Source organism: Rattus norvegicus, chromosome 9 (assembly GCF_021556685.1).
Source record: "Rattus norvegicus strain SHRSP/BbbUtx chromosome 9, alternate assembly SHRSP_T2T, whole genome shotgun sequence".
NCBI classification, from domain to species: domain Eukaryota; kingdom Metazoa; phylum Chordata; class Mammalia; order Rodentia; family Muridae; genus Rattus; species Rattus norvegicus.
The window spans coordinates 61429569-61444211 of record NC_141542.1 but is presented as its reverse complement, the minus strand read 5'-3'; the positions used below and the strand labels follow the sequence as shown (position 1 = coordinate 61444211).

The 14643-nt window shown below is 38.2% G+C and overlaps 1 protein-coding gene and 1 long non-coding RNA gene across 10 annotated transcripts; one reads left to right on the top strand and one right to left on the bottom strand.

Moving 5' to 3' along the window:
• Nucleotides 1–1211: 1211 nt before the first annotated feature.
• LOC148003710 (uncharacterized) lies at nucleotides 1212–4094 on the bottom strand. The gene is made up of 2 exons (XR_015629492.1): nucleotides 3905–4094; nucleotides 1212–3799 (listed from the first exon to the last, which is right to left on the bottom strand). It is a non-coding gene; the product is annotated as an uncharacterized LOC148003710 (long non-coding RNA).
• Nucleotides 3259–12094, top strand: Tex30 (testis expressed 30). Of its 9 annotated transcripts, none has more exon segments than NM_001395634.1 (6): nucleotides 3259–3425; nucleotides 6532–6605; nucleotides 7049–7279; nucleotides 9928–9979; nucleotides 10432–10637; nucleotides 11655–12094. In NM_001395634.1, coding segments are annotated over 5 exon segments (684 nt in total). In that variant the 5' UTR covers nucleotides 3259–3425; nucleotides 6532–6590; the 3' UTR covers nucleotides 11835–12094.
• The last annotated feature ends 2549 nt before the right edge of the window (nucleotides 12095–14643 follow it).

Genomic DNA, 14643 nt, shown 5'->3' with positions numbered 1-14643 from the left:
AGTGAACCATTATTAGTGGGAATTCATACAATAAATATTGAATACATAATGTGCACTCAGTTATAGTAGTAAGCTCCAAAGATAGAGCAGGAGATATTTTTTGTCTTTTCTGGAAAAAGCATGAAAACTTGGGAATCAAAATAAGTATGGGTTGTGGCTAAAATTAGCATCACAGGCACCGGTGCCTACTTCACTAATCTAAATATGCAAATCAGAGATGGACTGTTGGTTTAGCTTATGATAAGCCACTGTTAAAATACTAAAATCTTCTAATACTAATTTTTAAAAGCTTAACCATAACAAGAGCTTTAAATAGGCATTGTTTTTTCAGATATCTATTGGAACTGTTTACATTTTCTTTTTCTGCTTTTGTTGCATTCATTTATAGTGATTGTACTTACAAAATTTTAATTTTGAAACAATGTAAAAAGCCTTGCAAATTATGTATTGTTTAATTTGGGCATGGCATTTTTTGCATGTTTTACTTCTTCAGAATTTTATGCAATGTGGTCATTTAATAGTTTTGTATTTTGTTTCTTCTTTTTTTTTTTTTTTTTTAACATGGTCTTACTAGGTAATCATGGTTGGCCTGGAACTCTCTATGTAGAGCATGCTGGCTTCAAATTCATTGTTCTACCTTCCTCTGCCTTCTAAGTGCTGGGATTAAAGGACTGGGACACCATACCAGGCCTTGATTTAGGGCATTTTAAACTACAACCCACAGGCCAAATCTTACCCACCACACATTTGTACAACCTTGAAACTAAGTATAATTTTAACATTTTAAGTGGTTGAAATCATCAAAAACAATTACAGTCCAGTACATGTAGAACTCAAATTTGGGTTCATAAATATGAGTTTTATATTAGTTTCCTATTACATCTGTGAAAATAACTATCACATACTTAGTCATCTAAAACAGGACAAATATTACAATCCTAGAAGTCATAATCTGAACTCAACTTACCTGGATTAATTAATGTTAAGACATTTAGCAGGGCTGAATCCTTAGGATGTATTGGGTGGGGGTATCCTTGCCTCTTTTTTCTTCTAAGGGTACATTTTTAACATTTCTTGCCTTGTGAACCCTCTATCTTCCTAGCCTTCAGCTTAATGTCTTAATCTCCCCCTGCTTCTCTCACCAAAGCACTGCTGTCTATCTGAACGCTGTAGCAATATGATTCACAGTAAGCCAAATGTCCACAGACTGGTAGATGGATACATAAAACTGTTTAATAGGATTGAGTGACAGACATTTGAGAGGAAGCAGCAACATACACTTGCACATTCCAAGTGCAAGATGACAGATCAAAGATCTTATTCTGTGGCTCCATTTGTATAAACTAAAAAAGGCATAAACACAAATCATGTTAGTGGTGGTCTGGTGTTAAAAGGTAGGAAAGGGAATGACAAGTTTCTTCTAGAAATCATAAGATGGCCTAAGAATTTGGTGATGGCTGCAAATGATTGTACAATTACTAGAAATTGAAACTTAGGATATATGAATAAATAAAAGTTAGAAAAAGTAGCAGACATGAGCTAGCAATGTATGCTAGTGGTAGAGTGGACAGTGGGAATATGGACTCCATCCCTCCATTAAGGGACAGATGACTCCATTTCTTTTTTCAACTAAACAGTGTTAGACTTTGAGCATATCCATGTCTGGAGGTCACCTTGATTATTTTTTTGGTTGGTTAGTCGGTTTTGTTGTTGTTTTAATGTTCTTCTGCAATAATCCTGTGAATAACCCATTGTAAATTGTTTCCATTGTTCCAAGAATTGATGACCATAAAATGTTTCATGGTATGTTAGCTGTCTACTCAGTGTGTACCTTTTCTATGATCATAAAAATAACACCAAAATTCCATGTTTGCTTTTTGTTTCGTTTTGTTAGGTTTTTTGTTTGTAGGTTTTTTTGTCTGTCTTTTTTAAAACACTTGCTTATTTGCCGTAAAAAGGCCTCAGTTTCTGGTCTGGGCTGCTTTCATTCTCCTACTCCTGAGGAGAGTGTAAGTCTGGTCTGGCTATAAAACTAAAATTTTTGCCTGGCAACATCTCAGTGGTGGCTCCTGGTTTTTGACACTGTAGGACACTCAAGAACTCAGAGAGGAAGGAAGAAAAAGGGCAGAGGAGGGAGAGAAGACAGCTTAACAGACAATAAGGAAGTGTTAATTTAAAATGTTAAGACTAACTTGAGAAAGCACTTCTGATAATGGCTTTCCCCTAATTGTTTCTTAATATGTACTGTGTCAGAAAAGAGGGCAGGTAACAAGTGCATAAGGGGGATTTAATTCATTCATCAAACATTTGCCACGAGTTATCCTAATCAGGAGATTCAGTCAAAACTGAAAAACAATCTCTCCCTCCCTCCCTCCCTTCCTCCCTCCCTCCCTCCCTCCCTTCCTCCCTCCCTCTCTCTCTCATACAAAATAACTTTCCTAAGTAAAAGCTGCAATCTGAGCAACTGGAAGAGTCAAACCTATGCCAAAGGGCCTGCTTGGTAGGATTGGGGTGAAGCGGCAAAGCACCTGTAAGAACAGGAGGAAATTCTGATTATTTGACTCTAAAGAGGGAGGTTCGAAGAGTCTTTGGGTGGGACTGAGTGAATGGGTCCTATATATCCTCAGGGTCATCCAAAGGAAGTGATGGGCACAAGGATGCTAGCAACCCACCTTTTAGGTGACGAGTAGACAAAACAGGCAATGATAATGTGGGAGGCTTAACCTAGCCTGGCACAGGTGAGAAGCATCCCGTCTTTAGACTCTATTTTGGCATACAGAGCTCACAGGGAATCACGAGGTCAAGTTGCCAAAAGGCATACTTTTGATGGATGGATGGAATCTGGGGGTGGGCTGGGGGGGACGCGGAGATAGGATGAGACCAGAGCGGGAGAGGGGAGAGGTAGAGAATGTTTTAAGTGCAATTTTGTTCGGGGTTGCATGCATAGCTGTCTTGTGCCCATGAGGCACTGGACTGTACGCGCCTGAAATGCAAGGGGATAAAGAATTCACTGCGGTATGTGAGGGAGGGGCTGTCAGGCTTGACTCCATGTCTTCTGAAGGGACGTCCGGACCGGAAGTGGACATGAACGTCTTTCCCGCGCTCGGCTGTACTAGCGTACAGACTCTAGCACCAGGATTACAGCCACCAAGCGCCCGCGAAAGGCGGGGCCGAGCTAAAACCAGCGGAAAACTCTCCTTCCCGGCGAGCCCCGCGGCGCGCCCCACGAGCAGGGGAGGAAGCCTGCGTGCGCCAGCGCAGTAGCGGGCCGCGCTGAAGGGGGCGGCTAGGCGGTCGCTTCGAGCGTGTTAGTTAGCTCCCTGAAGAGAGTGAGGGCGGTTGGGCGCTGGCGGTCACTCGTGCGTTCGCTGGTAAGCGCGGCGGCGGCGGCGGCGGCGGGAAGTGGAGCGGCGGTGCCGAACCAGGTGGGCAGCTCCTCCGGGGCTGTCGGTCTCCGCCTGAGGCGTCTGTGGAAGCTCTCTGCGGACGTGGAGCAGCCGATGGTCTGTTTTGCCGGGGAGGGTGGACACTGGTTTGGTTCTGTGGGCAGGTGGAGCCGGGCCGCGGCGACTCTCGTTGAACTGTCCGGGCTGAGGAGAGCGAAGCCTCCTTCCAGACGAGAGGTTCACCACCCAGGCGGCTGCCCGGCCCAGGACACGCGCGTTCGTTGAGTGAATAAACGACGGTTCCCGTCGACCTCTAACCTCGGGTTTGGATTTTTTGGTCGTTTGGTTGGTGGATCCCGGCATTACTAGAATTGGGTTTTGTTCGCGTGGTGACAACCTAAATAGTGCTGCAGCTGTAACAGACAATAAGTTAATATACATTTTTTTAAACTTGAAGTCGGGTGGCCGTGGCGTTTTGGGGAGCTTAGTGGAAGGAAGCTACGACCGTAAAACACTACCTTTTGAGTAAAGTGTCCCCTTCCTGCTGAACTCTACGCTTGGTTGTCCACGACGTTTGAACTCAGTACCGACTCAGCTATGTTTGTTTTGTGTCATCACAAAACACCTTGCCTCTTCGGAGTTGGTGCAGTGTTCTCCATCTGCTGGGGAAGACATTGAGGCCGAGCCAGAGGCTTCGGCCCTCCCTTTCCTAAGGGAGGGGGGAGCCCGAGATATCAGTTGCTTTGAGCTTTTACCATATGGGACATTTCGGTGTTACTGAAGCAGTCTAAATCAAGTTCATAATGAAGTCTGGAGAAGAGCTAAGTTTTCCTTAAAAATCCCAGGTTAATCTAGAAGAGTTTCCCAGGTTGATATTAACTTTAAAACATGTATCTAATTGGACTGTTTTCCAAAACCCCATTAGAATTACAGGGAAGGGTTCTTTGTGGGTTGTTTGTTTGTTTGTTTTCTGTTTTGTTTTGTTTTGTTTTGTTTTTGAGACAGGATCTTGCACAGGCTGGTCTCAAACTTGCAGTGATTCTCCTTTCTGTCTTTCAAATCCCGAGATTATAGTCATGCCCCACCCAACCTGGTTTTTACCAGGGCCAGGAAAGAGACCTTAGAAATATTAACAGTTGAATAATGAACTCTTAAAAAGCAGTGGCTAAACCAGCAAGGGAGAACAATAAAACTAGTCCGAATAAATTATAGCCTTGGAGCGCACAAAAACTGGCAGTATTTAATATAGTTGGAACTGGAAGGGATAGTGCATCGATGTGAATAGAGGTGGGAGACACATGTTAAAAGTTTTTTTAAGGAAGCTGTAGGATATTTCCCTAGTCTCCCCATTTCACTCTCTTGAGTGATTGTGTTCCCCAAGTTTAAAAGATCAGAAAGGGGCTTATTTTGACAAATTAAAAAAAAAAAAAAACTGAAGGAGCCACAGCTGTTAATTGTAAGAATACACATATGAAAATAAGAGCCCTAAAGTCATAATTCCTTCATTCACTTCTCTTTCAGCTTCCAAAACGTTGATAGCTAGATTAATAACCTCCAGACTCAACAGGGTCGGGGCGGGATGACAGGACAGAGGAAACACACATATACACACAAGTCAGTCAGTGGAATTTAATACTAAAGGACTTGTGACAGGACCTCACTATTTACATCTTTTTTTTGGAATTTTGTACTAGGACCTGGGGAAATGCTTTAGCTGAGAAAGTAGCTGTTGTAAAAGCTGGGGATCTTGTCTTTGGATCGTCAGCATTCATTTAAAAGCCAGGCCTAGACTCAGGGAGCCCAAATAGGCAGATAGGATAGGGAAGTCGTATTGGCTGGCCAGCCAGCTTACTCAAATTGTTAAGCTCCAAGTTCAGTTCAGCGAGAGACCCTGTTATAATAAACAAGAGTGATAAAGGAAGACACCTGATGTTCATCTCTGACCTCCACACGTAGGGCACGCGCACACGCGCACACACACACACTCACACACACACACACACACACGTGCATTTGCACATATGTACATACAGCACAAAAAATAATAGATATATGTGTTGCCTCTTCTTAAATGAAAATTAGTTTTTAAAATTACAGATTATTTGATGCAACATTTCCTTTCCCATGATTTTTTTTTTTTTTTTACAAATGTACCTACACACCTGTAAGTATATCTACTGAAAAACAAGTAATACTGGTTGCCTTGAGAAGTGTTCCAAATGCAAGGCAAAAGTGAACTGAGACAATGTAATATATTCTTGGTATCTTTTTGAGCTTTGAACCATGTTACTGTTACCTACTGAATTAACAAATGCCAATAAAGGCATATAGATAATGGAAATTCTCATGGCAGTGATATGCTGAAAAATGAAAGTTCTCACAATAAAAAGGGATTGCAAAAATTACAGTGGCTTTTCTTGCTTATGGTTCTTCAGATCAGTTGTGACTTAGACTGAGTTCTAGGCTTTAATTTGGCTTTAAATTTTCTCAAACTGTCTTCATTATGGGATTCTGGCTGAAACTGAAAAAAATCCTGCGATGGATTTTCTCTGTGGTTCAGGGTGAAAATCAGTTCAAAATTTCTAGGAATCTGCCACAGCTTACCTCAGAAGTAACACTTTGAAATGTTCCAGTAGTCAAACCCAGAGTCAATAGGATCACATGACAAGGACTTCTGTTATATGAAAGGGAGAAAACGAAATGATGAAAATTATTTAATAGCTTCAGGAAACTTAAATTGAAATTGTTGAGATTGTATCAAAAAAGGAATGATGAAGAAAATTATTTAGTAGATATAGAAATTAAGTTGGGGTGGTTAAGAATGAAGACTCATAAATATATTTCAAAAATATATTTGTAAAGGTACAGTATCCTGTTTTGGAAAGAATTACTTTAAAGCCTCTGTATCAAAGTATCAAATTTGCTTTATCTTATATTTATCTGATAGCTCCTATAATTAGTTTTGAGTGCTCATAAAAATCTTGACAGTAATGTATGATTGAGTAATAAATAAGTACAGAGTACCAGTGTGTAAAGAGCTAGTTGGTAGTTGTGTTTATTTCAGCTTTTGAACATGCTCATTCATAGTTTTGGGGTCATATCCGTGTCTGACAACTCACCTTTTACAACAGAATCTTCTTTTCAGGGAGATGCCCTTTGCTTCTCAGATGTAATGCACCTTGTGTTTATTATTCAACAGTGAAAATGAGTCACACAGAGGTAAGATTTCCATATATTCGGTGTCTTCTGGTCAACTTTTGGGTGAGGTAGGAGAATGGGTTAATCACCAGTTCTATATAATAGCCTTGTTTTCGGTTTGCATAGTAGAGGCAGTACAGAATTAGAAGTGCAGGGTGAAGAACCTGACTTTTGATTCTTAGCTAAAGCTATGTCACCTTGAACAATTACTTAATCTGCTGTGCCTTATCCGTAAAGTACGAATAATAGTAATTGCCTCATAGAATTATAAGGAATGCTTACAGTGAGTTAATACATTAACACTTAAAGCACATGACAGTAACTATTTCTTAAATACTATAAATATGACTTGTTTTGAGGCCATGCATTTAGATATAAGTCCTACAGAACAAATATGTATATTTATTCAGGTGTTTAAATAGTCAAGGAAATAATTTTGATACTTTTATTCTTTCAAATTTTAGGTTAAATTAAAAATACCTTTTGGAAATAAATTACTGGATGCCGTTTGTTTGGTACCTAACAAGAACATAGCATATGGAATAATTCTTACACATGGAGCATCAGGAGATATGAATCTTCCTCATTTGATGTCACTGGCATCCCATCTTGCATCTCACGGGTTTTTTTGCCTGAGATTTACTTGCAAAGGCCTTAATATTGTACATAGAATTAAGGCATATAAAGCAGTTTTGGTAAGAACAATACATTCACCTATAATCAGGTTCTGATTAAAATTCTTCATAAATTTAAGATATTTTGTTGTCTTATTTAACTTTTAGATAGAAATACCTTAATGAGTATCCTTGGAAACTCGGCAGTACATGAGGTTATTTAATGTTCATATTTCTTTTTTTATCATCAATTTGTTTTTGTGGAGATGAATGTTGACATCGTAAGTGTTCTTTCATGCTGCTGCTCAAGAAACTCACTAAAATAATATAACTTTAGAATATAGTTTTGGCAACCTAGAGGAATAAACAAGCTATAATATGCATATTACAAATATACCACCTTTATATGTTGTTTATAAGCGTGACTTACAAGTCCTGGGAAAAGGACAATGCTGAAATTCCTTTAAAATATTTTCGTTAGGTACTATTTTCATCAAATTTGCGATTTCCAGCTTTAAAAAGATAATTTGTCATTCATCAGGTTTACCGTTTTATCTCTTTAGTTGGTGGTGTGAAACTGGGAGAGAAGAGCCTAAAAATGAGGCAGACTAAAGTCTCATGCAATAGCCAACTTTATTTAGAGTGTATACTCTTAAGTTTCTACTCTTAAGAGTTAAGAAGCATCACATGATTAAGATATTCAATAACAAGGACAACCTACACATGGCAAAAATCCGTTTTTCATAGAAGCATATGGATACCAAAAGCTGAAATGATGTCACTTCTCTATCTACCAGACCTGGGAATAATACATAAAAGCACATTCCAACAGTTTTTTGAAGAAACTCAGTCACAAGACTCTTATCTTGTTTTCTTGTAGTTTTCTCACAAGTACTCAGAATTGTCACATGATTCCATCCTTGGACTGTATTCTGACATTTCCCCATTTTGATTTTTAATAGCAGGACCTCCAAAGTGGTTTTGATTTGAAATGTTTTAGAAAAATCTAATATCATTTAATTAGTGAGATTCCCGTATGCAAGCAAATTATAATTAATACTCTGCCACCAAGAAAAGAGATCCAAACCAGGTCTGGTACTATTAATTAAATTATTATATTGATCAGAAAATTCTAGAGAATAGCTTAAAAAAGAGATCCATATAATTAACTGCTGACATCGGGTCTTTCCCTCATTAACAAGAACAGTAAAGTAAACAGTATCTTATGGCCTTTGTTGTGTAAATAAATCCATTCCAAAGGTTTATCCTCTGTGCTCTAATACCTATAGGAGACCATTTAGTGAGTACAATGTTAAAGGCAGCAAAAGGTACACTTAAGACACAAATGGTTATTTTAGTCTGGATTCAAATTCTCCCTTTGCCACTCAAAATATTGTGAAAGGACTGTCCAACATTGTCTTTTGTCCTAGAATTTTAAATAGATTGGTTAGTACATAATTAGAAAAACATTTTGATTTTGCTGAAATTGTACTGGAAATACCAAGCACAGCTCATGAGGTGTGGGAGAGCACATCTCACAGGGAGAGATGGGTACATGAAGTACTTTTTCCAGCCATGCTCTAGCTTGCCTGGGTTGTAAAGTTTTCAGGCAATGGAGGATATGTATTTAAAGGAAGCTCCAGTAAGGGAGCTGAGGGAACCCTCACTGGCCTAGTTCGTGTCACTTTATAATTTTCAATTTTGCTTCCACAAGGAAAACCTTTTTCTTTTCTCCTCTTTTATCAATTTTAAGGTTTGGTTATCCAGTTTATATTCATTCAAGACATCAGCCATCTCTTTGTCGTAATTAATATCCTCTTTATCATCCTTAAGTATTTTAGTAACAATTTGAATCAATGCCCAAGTGACCCAAAATTGAACAAGGATCTTTTCCCTGTGTTTATATGCTTTTTCAATCTTTTTTAGACCCTCCCATACTTCATCTAAGTCCTTTCCTCTGGAAACCAGGGATTGTGATTATAAACAACTTGCAAGCAATCTAGTAATTCTGATTTTGATACTTAGGCTTCTCCTTTCTTTAAGATATTAAGCACAGGCTCCTTAACATAAGGCAAACTTTCCCTGTTTTCTGCGCTGTTATGCTAACCTCCTCCTGTGAGGGTCTCCACTGTTTTACCTCATAGACTTCAGGTCCCTGGTGCCATTTACCACTCTAGAGGCAGTGGGAACTAAATTAGGGAGACTAAAGTTTCATGCGATAACCAACTTTACTTAGAGCATCAGGCAGTTGATAGTTTGAGGATTAAGAAGAATCGCACGAATAAGGTGTTCAATCACAAGGACAAAGCTATACATGGCAAAAACATGTTTTTCTGTAGAGGTACATGGCTAATTGCTTAAGTAAACTCACTCCTATCTACTATACCGAGGAGGAGCATAAAAGCACATTCCAAAAATAATTCTGGTTTGAAGAAACTGAGATCACAAGACTCTTGTTTTCTGAGAGTTTTCTCACATGACTCCATTCTTGGATTGTATACCAATAGTATACTGTTTGAATATTTTTATAAAGGCAAATTTATTTTGCCCTGACATAATAACCAACATAAGGATTAATAGTGAATATATGACCAGAAGAAGAAAAAAATGTAAGAATCTATACAGTTGTCTTTACATAAATTTTTTTATATATCAGTAATAGTAAGACTATCTGGTGATATATGAGAGGAATCGATAATTTTTTTTCTTTTTTGGGTTGATTTACCTAGAATTACCTGAAGACCTCCGGAGAATACAAACTTGCAGGTGTTTTTCTTGGAGGTAAGCTTCAGTATAAATTGTACTATAATATTAAAACTGATAACAGGAAGTTAATTTAATAGTTATTTTGTTTTGATACATAACCTTGATACTTTATTATAAAGTATGCGTAAAGCAGATTTAAAGCATTTGTGTTTTATAAAGCTCCTTTTATTTTATAGCATTTTATTACTCTTAAAGTTGATTCATTGAAAAAAAATTTCTTCACTCTTTTAAGTATTGAGAAAAAGAATTGCTTCTTTTTAAAATGTTGCCTAAACTAAATCAGTTTTTAGCTTTTAATAAAACTGTAGTTTTCCATTAAGACCATTGGAATTTGTTGGTTGATCCACCTTTTGAATTGTGATTTTTTTTCTTCATAAATATGAAGAACAGCAAATCTAATTTTATCATACCACCATTACTGTTGTATGTAAATGTTTATATTTCTAATTGAGTTTACTTGGTTTTAGGTCGTTCGATGGGCTCAAGAGCAGCTGCTTCTGTAATGTGTCATACTGAGCTAGATGATGCCGATGATTTTGTTCGAGGTCTCATTTGTATTTCTTACCCACTGCACCATCCAAAGCAGCAGCATAAACTCAGAGATGAAGATCTCTTTCGCATAAAGGATCCTGTACTGTTTGTGTCAGGCTCAGCAGATGAAATGTGTGAAAAGGTGAATTGGAACTCTATATGTGTATGAGTGAAAGAAACGTATTAGGGGCAAGACTTTTACCTGCCACATTTAACCTCTGGATGTGGTACCCATCCTTTAACCCCAACACTCAGAAGACAGAGGCTGATGGATTTCTGTGAGTTCAAGACCAGCTTGGTTCTATGTATAAGGAGTTCCAGGACAGCCGGGGTCACATCCACTCTTTTTCAAAAAACAAAAACAAAAAAGTGTTCATTTGTCTGCTCTTTGGAGTACAGAAAAGTAAAAACATACTAACAAAATGCATCTCCCGAAAGGGATTTGATAAATAGGTTTAGTCCTTTATTTGAAGAATTAATATCTAATTGTTAAGACTTAAGGAGATATTAGGATATACATTTGCCTTATTGTTTTAAATTTTAGGTAGGTTGTTATTAAATCCAAAGTGAGCTTTGACAGCATTCACAGATTACTGAATATTAGCCAAATGGGAAACTGCTGATTGCCTTGGAAAGCTGTAATTTCCTTGGAAAAATAAGTTTTGTTTAAAAAAAAAAAAAAAACCTTTTTTTAGTAACTTGAATCTTCTTAACCTTTTTTGCCAGCAAATGTTTGGTGTATTCTATGATGTGATCGCATTAAAGAAGTGAACTGACTTTGCTATTGATGTTTCATTATATACTCCATTGTCTATAAAGTTGCCTGTAGAGCAGGTATTTAATGGAAACTCTTGAGTGACTGTCAGTCCAATAGAGATAAGGAAACATAATCTTTTACTAAATATCAATAGACTATTTTTTGAAAGATATATTTATTTATTTTATGTATATGAGTTATTTTATGTATATGAGTACACTGTAGCTGTCTTCAGACACACCAGAAGAGAATATTGGATTCCAGTACAGATGGTTGTGAGCCACCATGTGGTTGCTAGGAATTGAACTCAGGACCTCTGGAAGAGCAGCCAGTGCTCTTGACCTCTGAGCCATCTCTCCAGGCCCCAATAGACTCTAATATCCTCTTCTCTTTCCTGTCTAGAACTTGTTGGAGAAAGTAGCACAGAAAATGCAAGCCCCCAGTAAAATTCATTGGATTGAGAAGGCAAATCATTCTATGGCAGTGAAAGGACGGTCAACAAATGATGTATTCAAAGAAATAAACACTCAAATCTTGTTTTGGATCCAAGAAATCACTGAAATGGACAAGAAATGTCATTAAAAGCCATGTTTTGAATAAAAGTACGGTTGGTTAATTTGATAAAGTACACCTCTCAGCATTGTGAGATGTATTTCAGACTAATGTTCTTTAATGTTGCCCTATTTTTGAAACATTGTATCGTGAAAATATCCTTTACAAGATGTCTTTTGAAAGCACTGTTACAGTTATATGAAGATAATGTACAAATATTGAAGGTTGTCTATAATTTATTTTTATTAGTATAGTTAAGTTTTGAAAAATTAAACATTTGCATTTTGTTACATTGGTGCCTTTGTTTTACTCTGAAATGCAGATAACATAACAAAATGCTTAATTTTGAGAAGTAGTATCACCTTTTAAAAAGAGGACAAAGTGCTGGCAAGATGCCTCAGTTGTAAAAAGCTTGTTATGCAAACGTCAGGACTTAAATTTTGTAAAGGTTTCCTTTTATTTATTTTGGAATGGTGCGATATGTGCAGAGGTCAAAATCAACTTGGGACAGTTGGTTCTCTAATGTCCAGCTTGTTGGCCAGTGCCCTTCTCCTTAGCATCTTGCTAGCCCTTGAGTTCAGTCCCCAGTACCAATGTAAAGAAGTGGGTACATCAGCGTGCCCTGTAAACCCAGCACTGGGGTTTGCTGGCCAGCCAGTCTGGCCAGATCAGTGTTCTAACTTCAGAGCCAGTGCCTTAGAGATAAGGAGAGCACAAATGCATCTACCTGGGGACGCCATGTTTATACTCATGTGCACACATAAAGTGAAAGGGATAGTGTTGGGTTGATTGTTCAAACTTGTAACTTCAAACCCTGGACTCAACACAGTTAAACAGTGGAGAGGTCATAGAGGTGCATTTCAAACAACCGTGAATGTTTTTAAGAGTGAAGTAACAGCTTTCATTCATAAAATGTGTCTTAATGTCTATTAGGTAAAGTTTCAGTATTAAGTTTTCCAAAAAAAATTTTAAATGAGGACTGGTTCTATGCTAAATTCTATCAGTAACTTACCTTACTGCTCTAGGCACTAAGCTTCAAGATGTCAGGTATCTTTGAAGTCCTTCATTCCTCCCACCCTGGTGGAGTAGATCAATTTTAGTTACTACTTTTTTCCACCTTAGATAGAGCATAAGTAAAATCCTGGGTAACTGTTTAGATCATTTATATTATAGTAGAAAATGTATAATGATAATTTCAAACTTTTTTATCACTGTATATAATACTTTTTGATTGACTCATTTCCTGAACAAGATAAAACTTTTTAAATGTGTAAACAGAATATTGAAAATTTAAAAAATATAGGTGTTAAAACATTGTAAGCCAAAGAAACAAAGGCAAACAACAACAAAACAAAAAGGGAGAAATGACAGTAGAAAAGGAAACTTGGAAATCATCAGCATATAGAAGTATAATGATAAAGTAGGTTTATAAGATCAGTAGTGAGGCTGTAAAATTTTTAAACTGAACAGACTGTAAAGGTAAACTATGTAGATGGTGCCATCCCTGGCCTGGTAGTCCTGGTTTCTATAAGAACTCAGGCTGGGAAAGTCATAGGGATCACTCCAGTCAGCAGCTCTCTTCCTGGCTTCCGCATCAGTTGCTGCCTCCAGGACCCTGTTATGACGTCCCTCAGTGATGGGCTGTTACCTGAAGTATAAATTCTAATAAATCCTGTCCGCCCCGACTTCCTTTTGGTTATACTGTTTCATCACAGCAGTAGTAACCCTAAGACAGCAATCAAAGATACTACTTTAAACAGAAATAGTAGTCATTCAAAAAATCAGTGGTGTGTGAGAGCCATCCCTCTGCCCCCCAGTAATTAATGGCACTGTCTCAGGATTTTATTGCTGTGAAAAGATACCATGACCATGACAACTCTTAGAAAAGATATTTAATTGGGGCTAGCTTACAGTTTGGGAGATTTAGCCCACTATTGGTCATGACAGGAACCATGGAAGTAGCCAGCCAGACATGCTAGAGAAGCTGAGAATTCTATATCCAGATGAGCAGGCAAAAGGAAGAGACTGTGTGCCACATTGGGCATAACTTGAGCGTACATAAGGCACATCTCCACAAAGATATACGTCCTCCAACAAGATCACACCTACTTCAACAAGCCACACCTAATAGTGCCATTCTCTATGACTAAGCATTCAAACATGAATCTGTGGTAACCATTCCTACTCAAAGCACCACAGATACCTATCCATTTAACCCTAGTGATTATTTTAGTGTATGAGATAATCGGTTTCATTACAACAATGACCAGGCATCTTACCTGAGTCAAACACAATTTGTCATGACTTAATAGAATAGGTGCTACAAAGGCCTCCAAAAGAATAAAGGGTTGGGATGTGATGTGCCTAATTGAGGCTACTTTCAATTCTCGCCTGACTAGTTGAAATATTTTAAATGATGCTTCCACTTAATTGTCTTCTTGCTCTGATCAGTTGGTATTTCAGCTTTTAAAACATGAGTCTCCTCCAGCAACAAGCCCAAAATGAGATTCAGCTCGGGGAGACCCCCAAGGCCTGGCACCATTCCTGATGCAATCAGGTGTGCTTACAAACAGGGGCCTATCATGACTGCCCTCTTAAAGACCCAATAAGCAGCTGAAAGAATCAGATGCAAATATTTACACCCAACCAATGGACAGAAGATAGTGACCCCTGTGGTTGAATTGGGGAAAAGCTGGAAAAAGCTGAGGAAAAGGGCCACCCTATAGGAAGACCAGCAGTCTCAACTAACCTGGACCCCCAGGATCTCTCAGACACTGAGCCACCAACCAGGCAGCATATATCAGTTGATGTGAGACCCCCAACACAGGAGAGGACTGCC